At 43.8% G+C, this 11,663-nt stretch overlaps 1 protein-coding gene across 3 annotated transcripts; it reads left to right on the top strand.

Moving 5' to 3' along the window:
- The first annotated feature begins 2,985 nt into the window (after positions 1–2,985).
- LOC119330943 (PH, RCC1 and FYVE domains-containing protein 1-like) lies at positions 2,986–11,222 on the top strand. 3 transcript variants are annotated; one of them, XM_037604091.1, is made up of 10 exons: positions 2,986–3,196; positions 4,097–4,137; positions 4,880–4,966; positions 5,346–5,435; positions 6,410–6,490; positions 6,756–6,941; positions 7,024–9,060; positions 9,319–9,465; positions 10,322–10,599; positions 10,696–11,222. In XM_037604091.1, the coding sequence occupies exons 4-10, from the start codon at positions 5,355–5,357 to the stop codon at positions 10,802–10,804; spliced, it is 2,919 nt and encodes a 972-aa protein (XP_037459988.1). In that variant the 5' UTR covers positions 2,986–3,196; positions 4,097–4,137; positions 4,880–4,966; positions 5,346–5,354; the 3' UTR covers positions 10,805–11,222. The 3 variants fall into 3 exon arrangements, with proteins under 3 accessions (XP_037459988.1, XP_037459987.1, XP_037459989.1); XM_037604090.1 differs by having other exon boundaries at positions 3,971–4,137; XM_037604092.1 differs by lacking the exons at positions 2,986–3,196; positions 4,097–4,137; positions 4,880–4,966; positions 5,346–5,435; positions 6,410–6,490 and having other exon boundaries at positions 6,894–6,945.
- Positions 11,223–11,663: the final 441 nt, after the last annotated feature.

Raw genomic sequence — 11,663 nt, 5'->3', positions numbered from 1 at the left:
GTGCTTAGGCGAAGCCCTGCGGAGATTGTTCTTCACCAAACACCGTCACCACGCCGTCGTGCTGCCGGAACTCATCTACTACTTCGCCCCTCTTGCTGGATCGAGAAGGCGAGGACGTCACCGAGCCGAACGTGTGCAGAACTCGGAGGTGCCGTGCTTTCGGTACTTGGATCGGTCGGACGTGAAGACGTACGACTACATCAACCACGTTGATATAACGCTTTCGTGAATGGTCTACAAGGGTATGTAGACAACACTCTCCCCTCTCGTTGCTATGCATCACCATGATCTTGTGTGTGCGTAGGAATTTTTTTGAAATTACTACGTTCCCCAACAGGTGCGCCCCCAAGGCCCACCCCTTGCGCCTAGGGTTGAAACTCTAGGGTGGGGGGGGCTCCCCACTTGCCTTGGGGGGCACCCCACCCCCTTGGCCGCCGCCCCCTAGGAGATTGGATCTCCTAGGGCCGGCGCCCCCCCTAGGCCCCCTATATATAGTGGGGGGGAGGGAGGGCCTCTCACCCACACCTTTGGTGCCTCCCTCTCCCTCTCCAACACCCCCTCCTCCTCCATAGAGCTTGGCAAAGCCCTGACAGAGTACTGCTGCTCCACCACCACCACACCGTCGTGCTGCTGCTGGAGCCATCTTCCTCAACCTCCCCTTCCCCTTGCTGGATCAAGAAGGAGGAGACATTACGCTGACCGTACGTGTGTTGAACGCGGAGGTGCCGTCCGTTCGGCGCTAGGATCTCCGGTGATTTGGATCACGTCGAGTACGACTTCCTCATCCCTGTTCTTTGAACACTTCCGCGCGTGATCTACAAAGGTATGTAGATGCAATCCAATCACTCGTTGCTAGATGAACTCATAGATGGATCTTGGTGAAACCGTAGGATGCAACGTTCCCCAACACAAAGTTGAGGGAATACAAACAATGCCTGGGAGAATCCCTAGCCACAAACAGCGATCAGAAGGAAACGATGAAGCAACCTTAGTGATGGTGTGTGCTTCGAAATTTGCTTCCCTACACTCATAACGAAAACTAACTTTAAAAAAATCTTGCATGGACTCCTTAATCTCATCTATGACTAGTGCATATGATGAATATGTCCTCCCGTTGATATTCGACACCACGATCACATGTGAGATGTTTATAGGTCTCTTGCCAGTGCAAGAGCCTCTCTTCATGCATGCGCTTCGAGGCTTGCCGCGTCTACCATCCCATCAAAAGTAACTGTTGAGGATCCCAAGTAGTTGCCATCCTTGTCCCTACAAATCGCAGCAGACGCACCTGACCTGCCATTGCAGGAAAGAGCCCCATCAACATTTTTTTTGCTGCTTCTTCTCCTGGTGCAATCCAACACTGAACGCATGGCTTAGGAGATTTTGCAACAGCCGTTGGCCTTCTATTTGTAGCTATGTCAAGATCCTCTAAGTATCGATTGATGAAACACACGGTGGACAAAGGGCTTTGAAATTCGTCATCATGTATCACCCGTCTTCTTGCCCACCAAATGACCCACATTGTGATTAGGACCCTACGCAGATCCTGCCGATTCATTGTTTCGAAGAGCCAAAATAGCCAAAGTCGAGCATCATTAGTTCTATTTGACAGCATGTGTTCTAGGACCTCTTCATCATCCAAAGCCCATACACACCGTGCCATTCGGCACTCAAAGAGAGAGTGCCTGCAAGAATCAATGCCCGCATTGTAGATTGAACAAGCCGGCGTGGTTGCCATCTTCCTTTCATGTCGTGTCGTCCCCGTGGGGTAGAGACATATGCGACAATCTCCACATAAAAAACTCTAACCTTTGATGGGACTTTAACCTTCCATAAATGTGATCATGAATTCTTCTCCTTTGCTTGATTTGAGTGCCCCGACCTGCGTTCCAACCAATCCTCCCTCTGATGCTTAATCACACTTATCATCCTGTAAGCTGATGGACAGAGAAGAGCCCCCTCCTATCATAATGCCATGTCCAGAAGTCCGGCTGCACTCTATAGCTCAAAGGAATGTTCATAATTATGTCCACATCCAGTGCAATGATGTGCTCATTAATGACCTGTGTATCCCATGTTCGTGTGACTGGATCGATCAGTTTCCGAAACCAGATGGGGCGGGTTCGCCGTAATCGGGCAAATTGGTCTCAGTTTATAATCACGTGGCAGCCAATTGTCTTGCCAAATCGGTGTGTCCGCTCCTGTCCCAATCCTCTCAATTAGTCCCAAAGCAAGGACATCCCTGCCCTCTATCAAAGATCGCCAAACTTGAGACGGATGAGGCCCCAAAGTTGCATGCAGAATATCATTCTCTGGGAAGTACCTTGCTTTTAGACCTCTAACACTTAAGGAGAGCGGGTCCTGAAGCAATCGTCAAACCTGTCTGGCTAGTAATGCAAGATTAAACAGTTCAATATCCCGAAAGCCCATACCACCCATATACTTCGGCTTGCACATGGTACTCCACGATACCCACGCCGGCTTTCTTTGACCTTGTTTACTACCCCACCAAAATTTTCATATAATACACATGGTACTCCACGATACCCACGCCGGCTTTCTTTGATCACATCGTACGATCTTCGTCATATCAAGTTTTAGTGCATAAAATCTGTTTGCTTTAACTCTCCTTATTTATCATTCCCTTCAAATATGGACACTCTAGCCTGTCGTACGATCTTCGTCCTATCAAGTTTTAGTGCATACAATCAGTTTGCTTGAAAACTCCTTATTTTCATATAATGCAGACATTCATATGTAATAATGAAATTGTCCGTGATTCCAGGGACAAACGCCGACCGCTCCTCAAAAATTACCCGGCAAAAAGCTCGATCCCCACCGTTCATTCACCCCACAGGCCACATTCCCTGGTCCATGCACCCGGCCCACTGCCACCTCCAGGCCACATTCCCTGGTCCATGCACCCGGCCCACGGCCACCTCCCGGAGGCCGGGGCCCCTTCTTCCGCAACGCGCGGCGCGAGAGCTCGTTTGGCCCCCTCTCTCTCCTCCGCCGCTCCGCCCGCCTTTCTCGCCCACCGCACACGCGTCGAGCAAAACCCTCGCCGATCGCCCCCTCGCCCCCGACCGGCCGGAGGAATCCGGCCGCCGAATCACCTCGCCGGCGCCCTTGCCGCGCCGACAAGGATCGCCTCGGCTCCGTCCAATCCAGCCATGATTCGGGCCCGAGCTCTGAGGTAATCCCATGTTTTTGGGGGGCGATTTGCGAGGGCGGCTTGGATTGCGGCCGAAATGCATTCGTGCTGGAGCGGTTTCAGGGTTACATTTTAGTCATTGGGCCGTATTCTTTTTATGCCCTGAATCACGTCCACATTTTGGGGATGTTTTCCCCATTGTTCTGCTCACATTGTTGTGAATTTTGGGCGTTGGCAGTAGCTTGCGTGGGACCACTAGCGTTGCCTCGATGCGAATCTGTTCCAGCTGTTAGTTCAGGGAATATTCGTCCTTACCTCTTGTATCTACTTGTGCAATCCTGATGCTGGGTGCCACATTCATCCTTACATCTTGTATCCACTTGTGCAATGCTGATAATGGGGGCATGCTTTATCTTTTATCTAGAGATAATCTCTTGCTGAGAGTGATTGCCTTGCCGAATTCGTTGTTTCCTAGTCTATGTTAGAGTTATGTCAGTTGTATTTTTTACCAAAGAAAGTTGCAGTACTGCAGGTCCTACCACTATCTTGATTGAATGATGTTATTTGAAGGCAAAAATGTCTAAGCTATTGTGCTCCCACTTTACCTCCGCATTTTTTCTTCTCAGATGGCATGTCGGTAGGCATAGTGTTTACAGTTGATCTGAAGCTAATGTCAGGCATATTTGGAGTATGTGCCTAAAAGTTCCTATAGTTTATCTCTTCCATATGCGTGTGTAGTGTAAAAATGGGAAGAAATGAAGAGTCTAGCTGTAGTGATGTGTTTGAATGAGTGATTCAGATTTTATAATTCTGCAGATCCCTTGCTACAGGGTTTGCTTTTTGTGGTATTGGCTTGGAGGAAGTTATGTGGCTGCGACAGACATGTGGTGTTGGAGTGAACTCAGTTTGTGGCATATGACTCTGGGTATTGCATGGCTGCAGATTCTTCGAAGAACGATCCCTTTGAGAGGAATGTCGAACAGGTAACTGTTTATCAGCTAGGTGGAGTGGGTAAGCTGATGTGTAAGAACCGAGCCTATCTGGCCCATTTAGATGTGCAACTCCACGATCCAAGTTCAAGTCCACCTGAACTAGAATTTTGGTTCATTTCTTGTTTTTCAGGGAAAAATACCAGCTTCCTCAGTATTCTCATTTTGCCGAATTTGCAACTATTCTAAATTTCGATTTTTTTAAAATCATGATGTTGTGCTGTATAGTATGAGCACTTTCTATTAATACTACACATTTGTGAGAATTTTTAAATATTTTTGAAAGGCTTTCTTTTTGCAACTCACGTGTATGCAGTTATGCACCCATGTTTACTTCCGTATTTTCTGAAAATAACCTTCAAGCAGTGTAACATGGCTTGATCTATTATTGTCTGAATCCTATGGCATGGAAAACAGAAAACACAAGCAGGTGGTTTACAGGTTTAGCACCTGATGCAAATTGCAAAGTTGTCGGTTTAACAACATTTTGGTGGTGGGAAGCTGGGAGCATCAATCATATAATGTCTTATCTGAGAGTACCAAGAGCATGTAAATTATAATAACATTCTAATGATACAATTAAAACTTATGAAGGCAGTGTATGTGAACCAGCATTAACATAAGAGGATTAACTTTGCTTTATTCTCAAAATTGTACTTTTATTTTGCTCTCGTAGTGTGTAATGGAATGGCCTTCTCATCTTCCATCACTCAACGGGGACCTTTTGAATTGCTAGGCAATAACAACCCTGAAGAAAGGAACACACTTGTTGAAATATGGGCGGCGGGGAAAACCAAAATTCTGCCCATTCAGACTTTCCAATGTACGTACCATAGTATCTTCTTCTGTGAATAAAATGTGTTAGCCTATTTTGTTGTATTATTAAATCAACTAGATGAGATAGTTTTTGGTTGTTTCTCTACCATTTACTTGTAAATTCTAACCATTGTGTTTAGCATTTTCCTGAGACTAAATCTCTTACATTTGGCATGCAAGTCCTCCATCTATTGATTCTCAGATAGATAATGCAGGCTGAGGAGACATACATAATGTGCAAGTGCCATGTACATTCTGCATCATAGGATCTTCTGAGAAAAACCTGCATATGCCAAAAGAATAAACACAGTGTCCTAATGTTTTATGTAAAGAAACATTTCATTGGTAAATCTTGTGCCTATGACTATCATTTTTTTACTGTTCAGGATGAGGCTATGCTCATCTGGCACTCCGGGCGAATGGAGAAGAAGCTAAACCTTATTCAAGTATCGAAAATAATTCCTGGACAGCGTACGGTATGTCCATACTTGGATATTTTGCTGTTTTATGATTATGCGATTCACCTCATCAGTCCTGGAAGGGTTTTCTGTTTTAAACATGATCAACTGTAACTCGGATTAATGTTAGTGCTCATGAACACGTATACGGTATGTGTATATTTTCATTAAGATAAACTGTGTCAAGGCCAAATATAAGACAATGATGCTATAAACTTACAAATCATTTGCCTAAAGGGTTGGGATAAACTTCATAGTCATAGTTCATCTGTTGAACTAAAATAAGAAAATTAAGAGAACAGTCAAAGTCAATCAAAGCTTTCCAACCAAGTGCCACTGAGTCCCTTCCTCTCTGATGGACTGGGTAAGCTCTCTCTGTTTGTTTTGCCAGTTTTTGTCAAATCATTGGCTTACTTACCCTACTGCCAAACCACAAAGTTACAATAGTGTGGTACTTTCTGCTGATCTTTGGTAACCTATTCCGGCTTGTTAGCCACCAGGTCTCCAGCCTTGAAAATTGCAGTCGTGCTAAATTTGATTCAATGCTACTCCTTAGCATTCTGAACAAGACTTCCCTAGTGGCAGGGTAGGCCATGAAGATGTGCTCAGCTGTCTCCATTTGTTGAAGACAGTATGAACAGTTACCATGTTTAGGAGGTCTGCACCGTTCTCCTTGTTGATTGTACTACAGCCAAGCTTTCTAAAGCTGCTTCCCACATGGGAGTCATGAAAGACAATGGGGAATTTTTTTTTTAAATCCCCATGTTCTAAGACAGAATAAGCAGTTGCCATGATATGGAAGCACTCGCTACTATACTCTTTTGTCTTGTTCTTCCTTTTTATTTTACTTGTCACATCGTTGTGCTCACTTGTCAACTCCTCTTTTTATTCGAAATTAGGGCACTTGCCAGCTCTGTTCAGTTACTTTCATGATAATCAAGAAATATCTGGCAAGATGAATAAAGTGTTTCCTGTGTTGCTTTCTTTGACAGGCTATCTTCCTGAGACATCCAAGACCTGATAAAGAGCATCAATCATTCTCCCTTATATATGGGCAGAGATCACTGGATCTGGTGTGTGAAATTCATCTCTTTATCTGTAGTCATGCTTAAATTTGTAATCCCATTATTTTTGTACATACTGATCAAAGATAAATATTTACTCCCTCCGTCCGAAAAAGCTTGTCCCTCAAATGGATGTATCTAGCACCAAGTTAGTGATAGATACATCCATTTGAGGGACAAGCTTTTCCGGACGGAGGGAGTAGGACACAGCTCTAATGATGCTGTTATGAACCTTCCATTAGTTTAATAACCCTCAGTAGGCAATTTGTTGTAGATCTGCAAAGATAAGGACGAAGCAGAAGCCTGGTTCATTGCTTTAAAGGCAATTATTTCACGACAAAACTGTAAGAAGTTGACAACAGAAACAAAAAATGATAAACCATCTTATTGCCCAATTAACCAGATGCATGGAGATTTACCATTGGCATCTTCTTGTTATGGTACTGATGTTGGAAAAAAGGTTGGTAAGCACTAAGCAGTGATTTCACTATGCACATTCATTAGTTACCTATGCATATTTATATCACACTTAATCTTTGTAGGTATCGAAAGGCGTCCAACAGTGCACCACAAATCATGATGCTCGTCCATTTGCCAATTTTGGGAATATTTTTTCTGACATGATATTATACACCGGGCAGGAGAGGAGTAGAGTTAGTACAGGTTCAGTTGGTTCTTCTAACTCCAGTATATCTGGAAGTGCAGATACCTCAGATGGGGGAGTAGCTGGAGTAGATAATAACGTTAGAGTTAGCTACTCAAGTGCAGTAAGTTCATGCAGCTATGGGTCAGGTGATGATTTTGATGCAATGGGGGATGTTCTCCTTTGGGGCAAGGGAGTAGGTGATGGCACGCTTGCTTATTCTTCACATTTATCTGGAAACTTGTATGGACCTAGAATTGATGCATCTTTACCAAAGGCACTGGAATCAACAGTTTTGCTGGATATTCACAATATAGCTTGTGGGAGTAAGCATTCGGTTTTGGTTACTAAACAAGGAGAAATGTATAGTTGGGGTAAAGAGTCAGGTGGTAGGCTCGGGCATGGAGTTGATACCAATCTTACCCACCCTAAGCTTATTAGTACCTTGAGTGGAATTAATATTGAATCCGTTGCATGCGGGGAATTTCATACTTGTGCTGTTTCTTTTTGTGGGGATCTCTACACCTGGGGTGATGGAATGCACAATTTTGGTCTTCTTGGTCATGGGAATGATACTGCTCATTGGATTCCAAAAAAGGTCTGTGGTCCATTGGAAGGATTGCATGTCTCATCGGTATCATGTGGACCTTGGCATACAGCCGTAGTGACTTCAACGGGCCAGTTGTTCACTTTTGGCGATGGAGTATTTGGTGCATTGGGCCATGGAGATCGCCAAAGCACAAATGTTGCAAGGGAAGTGAGCTCTCTAAGAGGCTTGCGTACTGTACATGCAGCTTGTGGTGCTTGGCATACAGTTGTGATAGTTGAGGTTGTAGATTCTCTAAATTCTGCCACATCTTGTAAACTATTCACATGGGGAGATGGCAATAAAGGTCAGCTTGGACATGCTGACAGGGAAACCAGACTCACCCCAGCCTGTGTGGAATCACTTCGTAAGCTTAGTTTTTGCCAAGTAGCTTGTGGCTATGACTTTACGGCCGCCTTGTCAACTTCTGGGCAAGTGTACACAATGGGCAGTAATGCTTTTGGACAACTTGGAAATCCGACGATTGATGGGAAGCTCCCCACTGTTGTTAAAGGGAGCATCTCCAGCAGTTGTGTTGAAGAGATAGCCTGTGGTTCTCATCATGTTGCTCTGCTGACTTCTAAAGCTGGAGTTTATACTTGGGGCAAGGGTGCGAATGGTCGCTTAGGGCATGGTAATAATTTTGATCGGAATACTCCAACTCTTGTTGAGGCTTTGAAAGATAAGCAAGTGAAGAGTGTGGCATGTGGTACAGATTTCACTGCTGTTATATGTTTCCATAGGTGCACATCTGGTTTGGATCAGTCACTATGCTCTGGCTGTCATTTGCAATTTAGTTTTAGAAGAAAGAGGCATAACTGTTATAACTGTGGCTTAGTATATTGCAAAGCATGCAGCATGAGAAAATCAACGAAAGCTTCTTTGGCTCCAAATTCGAACAAACCATATCGGGTATGTGATGAGTGCTGCACCAAACTTAATACGACCGGGGATGCTAAAAAACTGCAGAACTCAAAGCCTCTTGATGGAATCCCACATCCTTTGTCCAGTGAAGCAACTGATAGAGAAAACACAGTTAAGAGTTTGCGAGTGCGTCTATCTAGGCTTTTGACCATGGAATCATTCAAGCCTGAAGGTAAACACTCAAGGAATAACAGCCGGTTTCCTCTTCATCACTTGGGAAACTTAAGCCTTGGCAGTATAGGCCATTCCAAGGAGTTGACTTCTTTGTGCATTCCTACCTCGACGACTTCACGCGTGTCCTCTGTACCGATTTCACCACTTCCTACTAATAAGTTAACTACATCTGTCCTAACATCACCAGACTCTGCCTGTGCATATCCGTCAAACAAAAATATGACTGAAGAAGTTGCTAGGTTGCAATCACAGGTAACCATCACCATCGTATACAATTTGCAATTTCATCAAGATTCCAAGTGTTCTCCTCCGATCCTCGTTTCTTCTAAAGATTTATATTTTGGTAGGATGACAGTTCTCTAGGCAGCATATATGACTATTCAGAACATTAGAATTTGATTTCTAATCGTTTGCTTGGGATTTAATATATGTACTGCTCGATCTTTACCTTGGAAACAATATTGACTAAAAATTTCTCACACAGTGACCTAACCTGACCGATTCTCGTAGGTGAAAGAGCTGACACGTAAGTCTGAATTACTTGAAGCAGAACTTGACAGAACTAATAATCAGTTAAGAGAGGCCAGGACTACTGCTGCTGAGGAGAACTTGAAGTGCAAAGCAGCAAAAGAAGTTATCAGTTCCCTTACTACTCAGGTAGTTTTCTTTTTCTTATACTGTCAATTCTTGGAGTGCAAACATATCAGTTGTATAATCCTAGGACAGAATCTAAAGCTGTCTTGTTCCGCATTGGGCCAGTGCATTACTTACTTGAAGTTTCTTTATCCGCTTGTATACATTTGCGTTAGGTTCTATACCTGCAAGTTGAAATGCTGACGTACTGAAAACAAAAACCGGGGAGACCAGAGAACGTTGAATGATAGACGCAGCGCATCACGGATACAAATTTTGTTTTCATGCTTACAACTAGTAGGTCCCAGCTAGTGCAATGTGATGAGAAGTGGAAGCACATGGTAATGGTATTACTATTCCCAGAACCATCAGATGGCGTCACTATAAGCTTTTGCCTATGAATCGATGCTTATAATCTTAAATTCAGCTAATTTTGTGTCGCTGTTGCGCTGTTGCAATCAATGTTTTTTTTTGAATAAAAGAGAGGCCGCCCTCTCCGATTCCTATTAAACAAATCATCTGGTTCGCAAGCATACCTGGGCACTACAAATATCAATCATCCCCTGATCGATCATTACATGACTAGAACATATAAACTAGCAGCGAAAGTAGAAATCACCCAAACCTCTCATCAGAGGCAGGTTAGATTAACAGGTCTCCACAACTGACAAACTGACAAAGCGAAATAAGGAAAACAGCAAAAGGAACCAAGGCATCCATGAACTTCTCCCTCAAGTAGAACTAACAGCAACAGGGTTTCGCAGAGGAGTTAAGCCACTGGTGATCTGAAGAACTCCTGGTCACCAACCCTGTTCCAATCGATATAATGGACTTCATGGTTACTTCGTCGTTTAACTTAAAAATTATTTTGCGTTGTCAGATCAGAAGTATGACCGAAAGAACACCTGAAGAGCGTACTGTCAACGACACCTGGACCAGTCAAGTATCTAAGTTGTTAGGAAGTCATTTCTGCGAGAACCATTTGAACGATGTTTCAAGGGCACCTGATTCCAGCGCCCACTTGGCTCATCAGTCGCCTTGCAAAGAGAACAGCATTGCAGCAGACGCGGAATGGACTGAACAGGTTGAACATGGTGTATACATCACTATATTTCGCTCACCAGCGGGTCATAAATACCTCAGGCGCGTCCGTTTCAGGTATGGATATATCTTATCTCGTTTTCATAAACTTTACTTATATGCCTTTTCCCTTCGTGGATTTGCCTATTGATCGCTTCTTTTGCTCACCTGAAGCAAGAGGCATTTCACGGAACAGCAAGCAGAGCGATGGTGGGCCGAGCACCGGCCAACTCTACACCAGCAGTATGGTATCCTGACTGGAGACAGTATCATCCCGTCGTGAACATCCCAAGCAAAGGGATAGGATTTTATCATCAGCTAACTGGTGTGTAACGCGCAACTTCTTCTGGCAAATGTACATCTTTACTTGTCTGGTCTCTGTTCATCGAAAAAATTTATACATGCCTGGTGGATTCTGTGAGCGACCAGTTTTTAGTGGTCCTCCCAACAGATGCATTGAGGCAACGTGTATGCTGTATAGAGCTAGAGCTTTCCTGCCCGACGAAGTCAGTTTTGTTAATCGTGGCTTCTCTCTGTACGACATAAATAGTTTTAGGTAATATTTCCTTTTTTTCTCTTTGGTTTAGTGGCACTCATGTACGTAGTTGGCTGAAAATATCCATGTGAAATACTCGAATGGATCAGACTTGCTGGACTTGAAAGTAAATTGCCTGGGTTTCAGGTTGAAAAATAGTGGGAAATGGCAGTATTACTGCTCTGCAAATGCTTAGTTTTCAGGTTCTCTGAGCAATTCAATATTGCCTGTCATGATCTGTTCAGGTAATGGTGAGATTTAGGCTGAGTATGCGTGACTCCACTGTTTTTGTGACTAGAGTGAGCTAAATAAAGACAAACTCGGTAGTTGTTTGTCTTTTGTTCCTCTTCTTCGCACATGCACGGTCGTTGACCTCGCCGTACCTAGGGCACCCATAACTCAATAACTTTGGCGCCACTCGTGTGTGGCTACCAACTCATGCCCCGTTGCATCATACTTCTTTCGTTTCACAATATAAGGTGTATTTTTTAAAATCTAACATGTGCATGCTTGGTCAAGTTTTTAGAAAGAAAAAGAGTACCAATATCTATAATACCTAAATTTGTATCATTAGATCCGTCATGAAAATCATTTTCATATTTTGTTT

This window comes from Triticum dicoccoides, chromosome 7A, assembly GCF_002162155.2.
Source record: "Triticum dicoccoides isolate Atlit2015 ecotype Zavitan chromosome 7A, WEW_v2.0, whole genome shotgun sequence".
In the NCBI taxonomy this organism is placed as follows: domain Eukaryota; kingdom Viridiplantae; phylum Streptophyta; class Magnoliopsida; order Poales; family Poaceae; genus Triticum; species Triticum dicoccoides.
The sequence above is the reverse complement of the archived record's forward strand: the minus strand, read 5'-3'. Positions and strand labels throughout refer to the sequence as shown.

Bases quoted from the DNA above. Each gene is read 5' to 3' on its own strand.
- LOC119330943 (XM_037604090.1), top strand. From the start codon at position 4,087: ATGGCTGCAGATTCTTCGAAGAACGATCCCTTTGAGAGGAATGTCGAA. The intron at 6,942-7,023 runs GTTGGTAAGCAC...TAATCTTTGTAG, and splicing joins GTACTGATGTTGGAAAAAAG to GTATCGAAAGGCGTCCAACA. The intron at 9,061-9,318 runs GTAACCATCACC...CGATTCTCGTAG, and splicing joins TTGCTAGGTTGCAATCACAG to GTGAAAGAGCTGACACGTAA.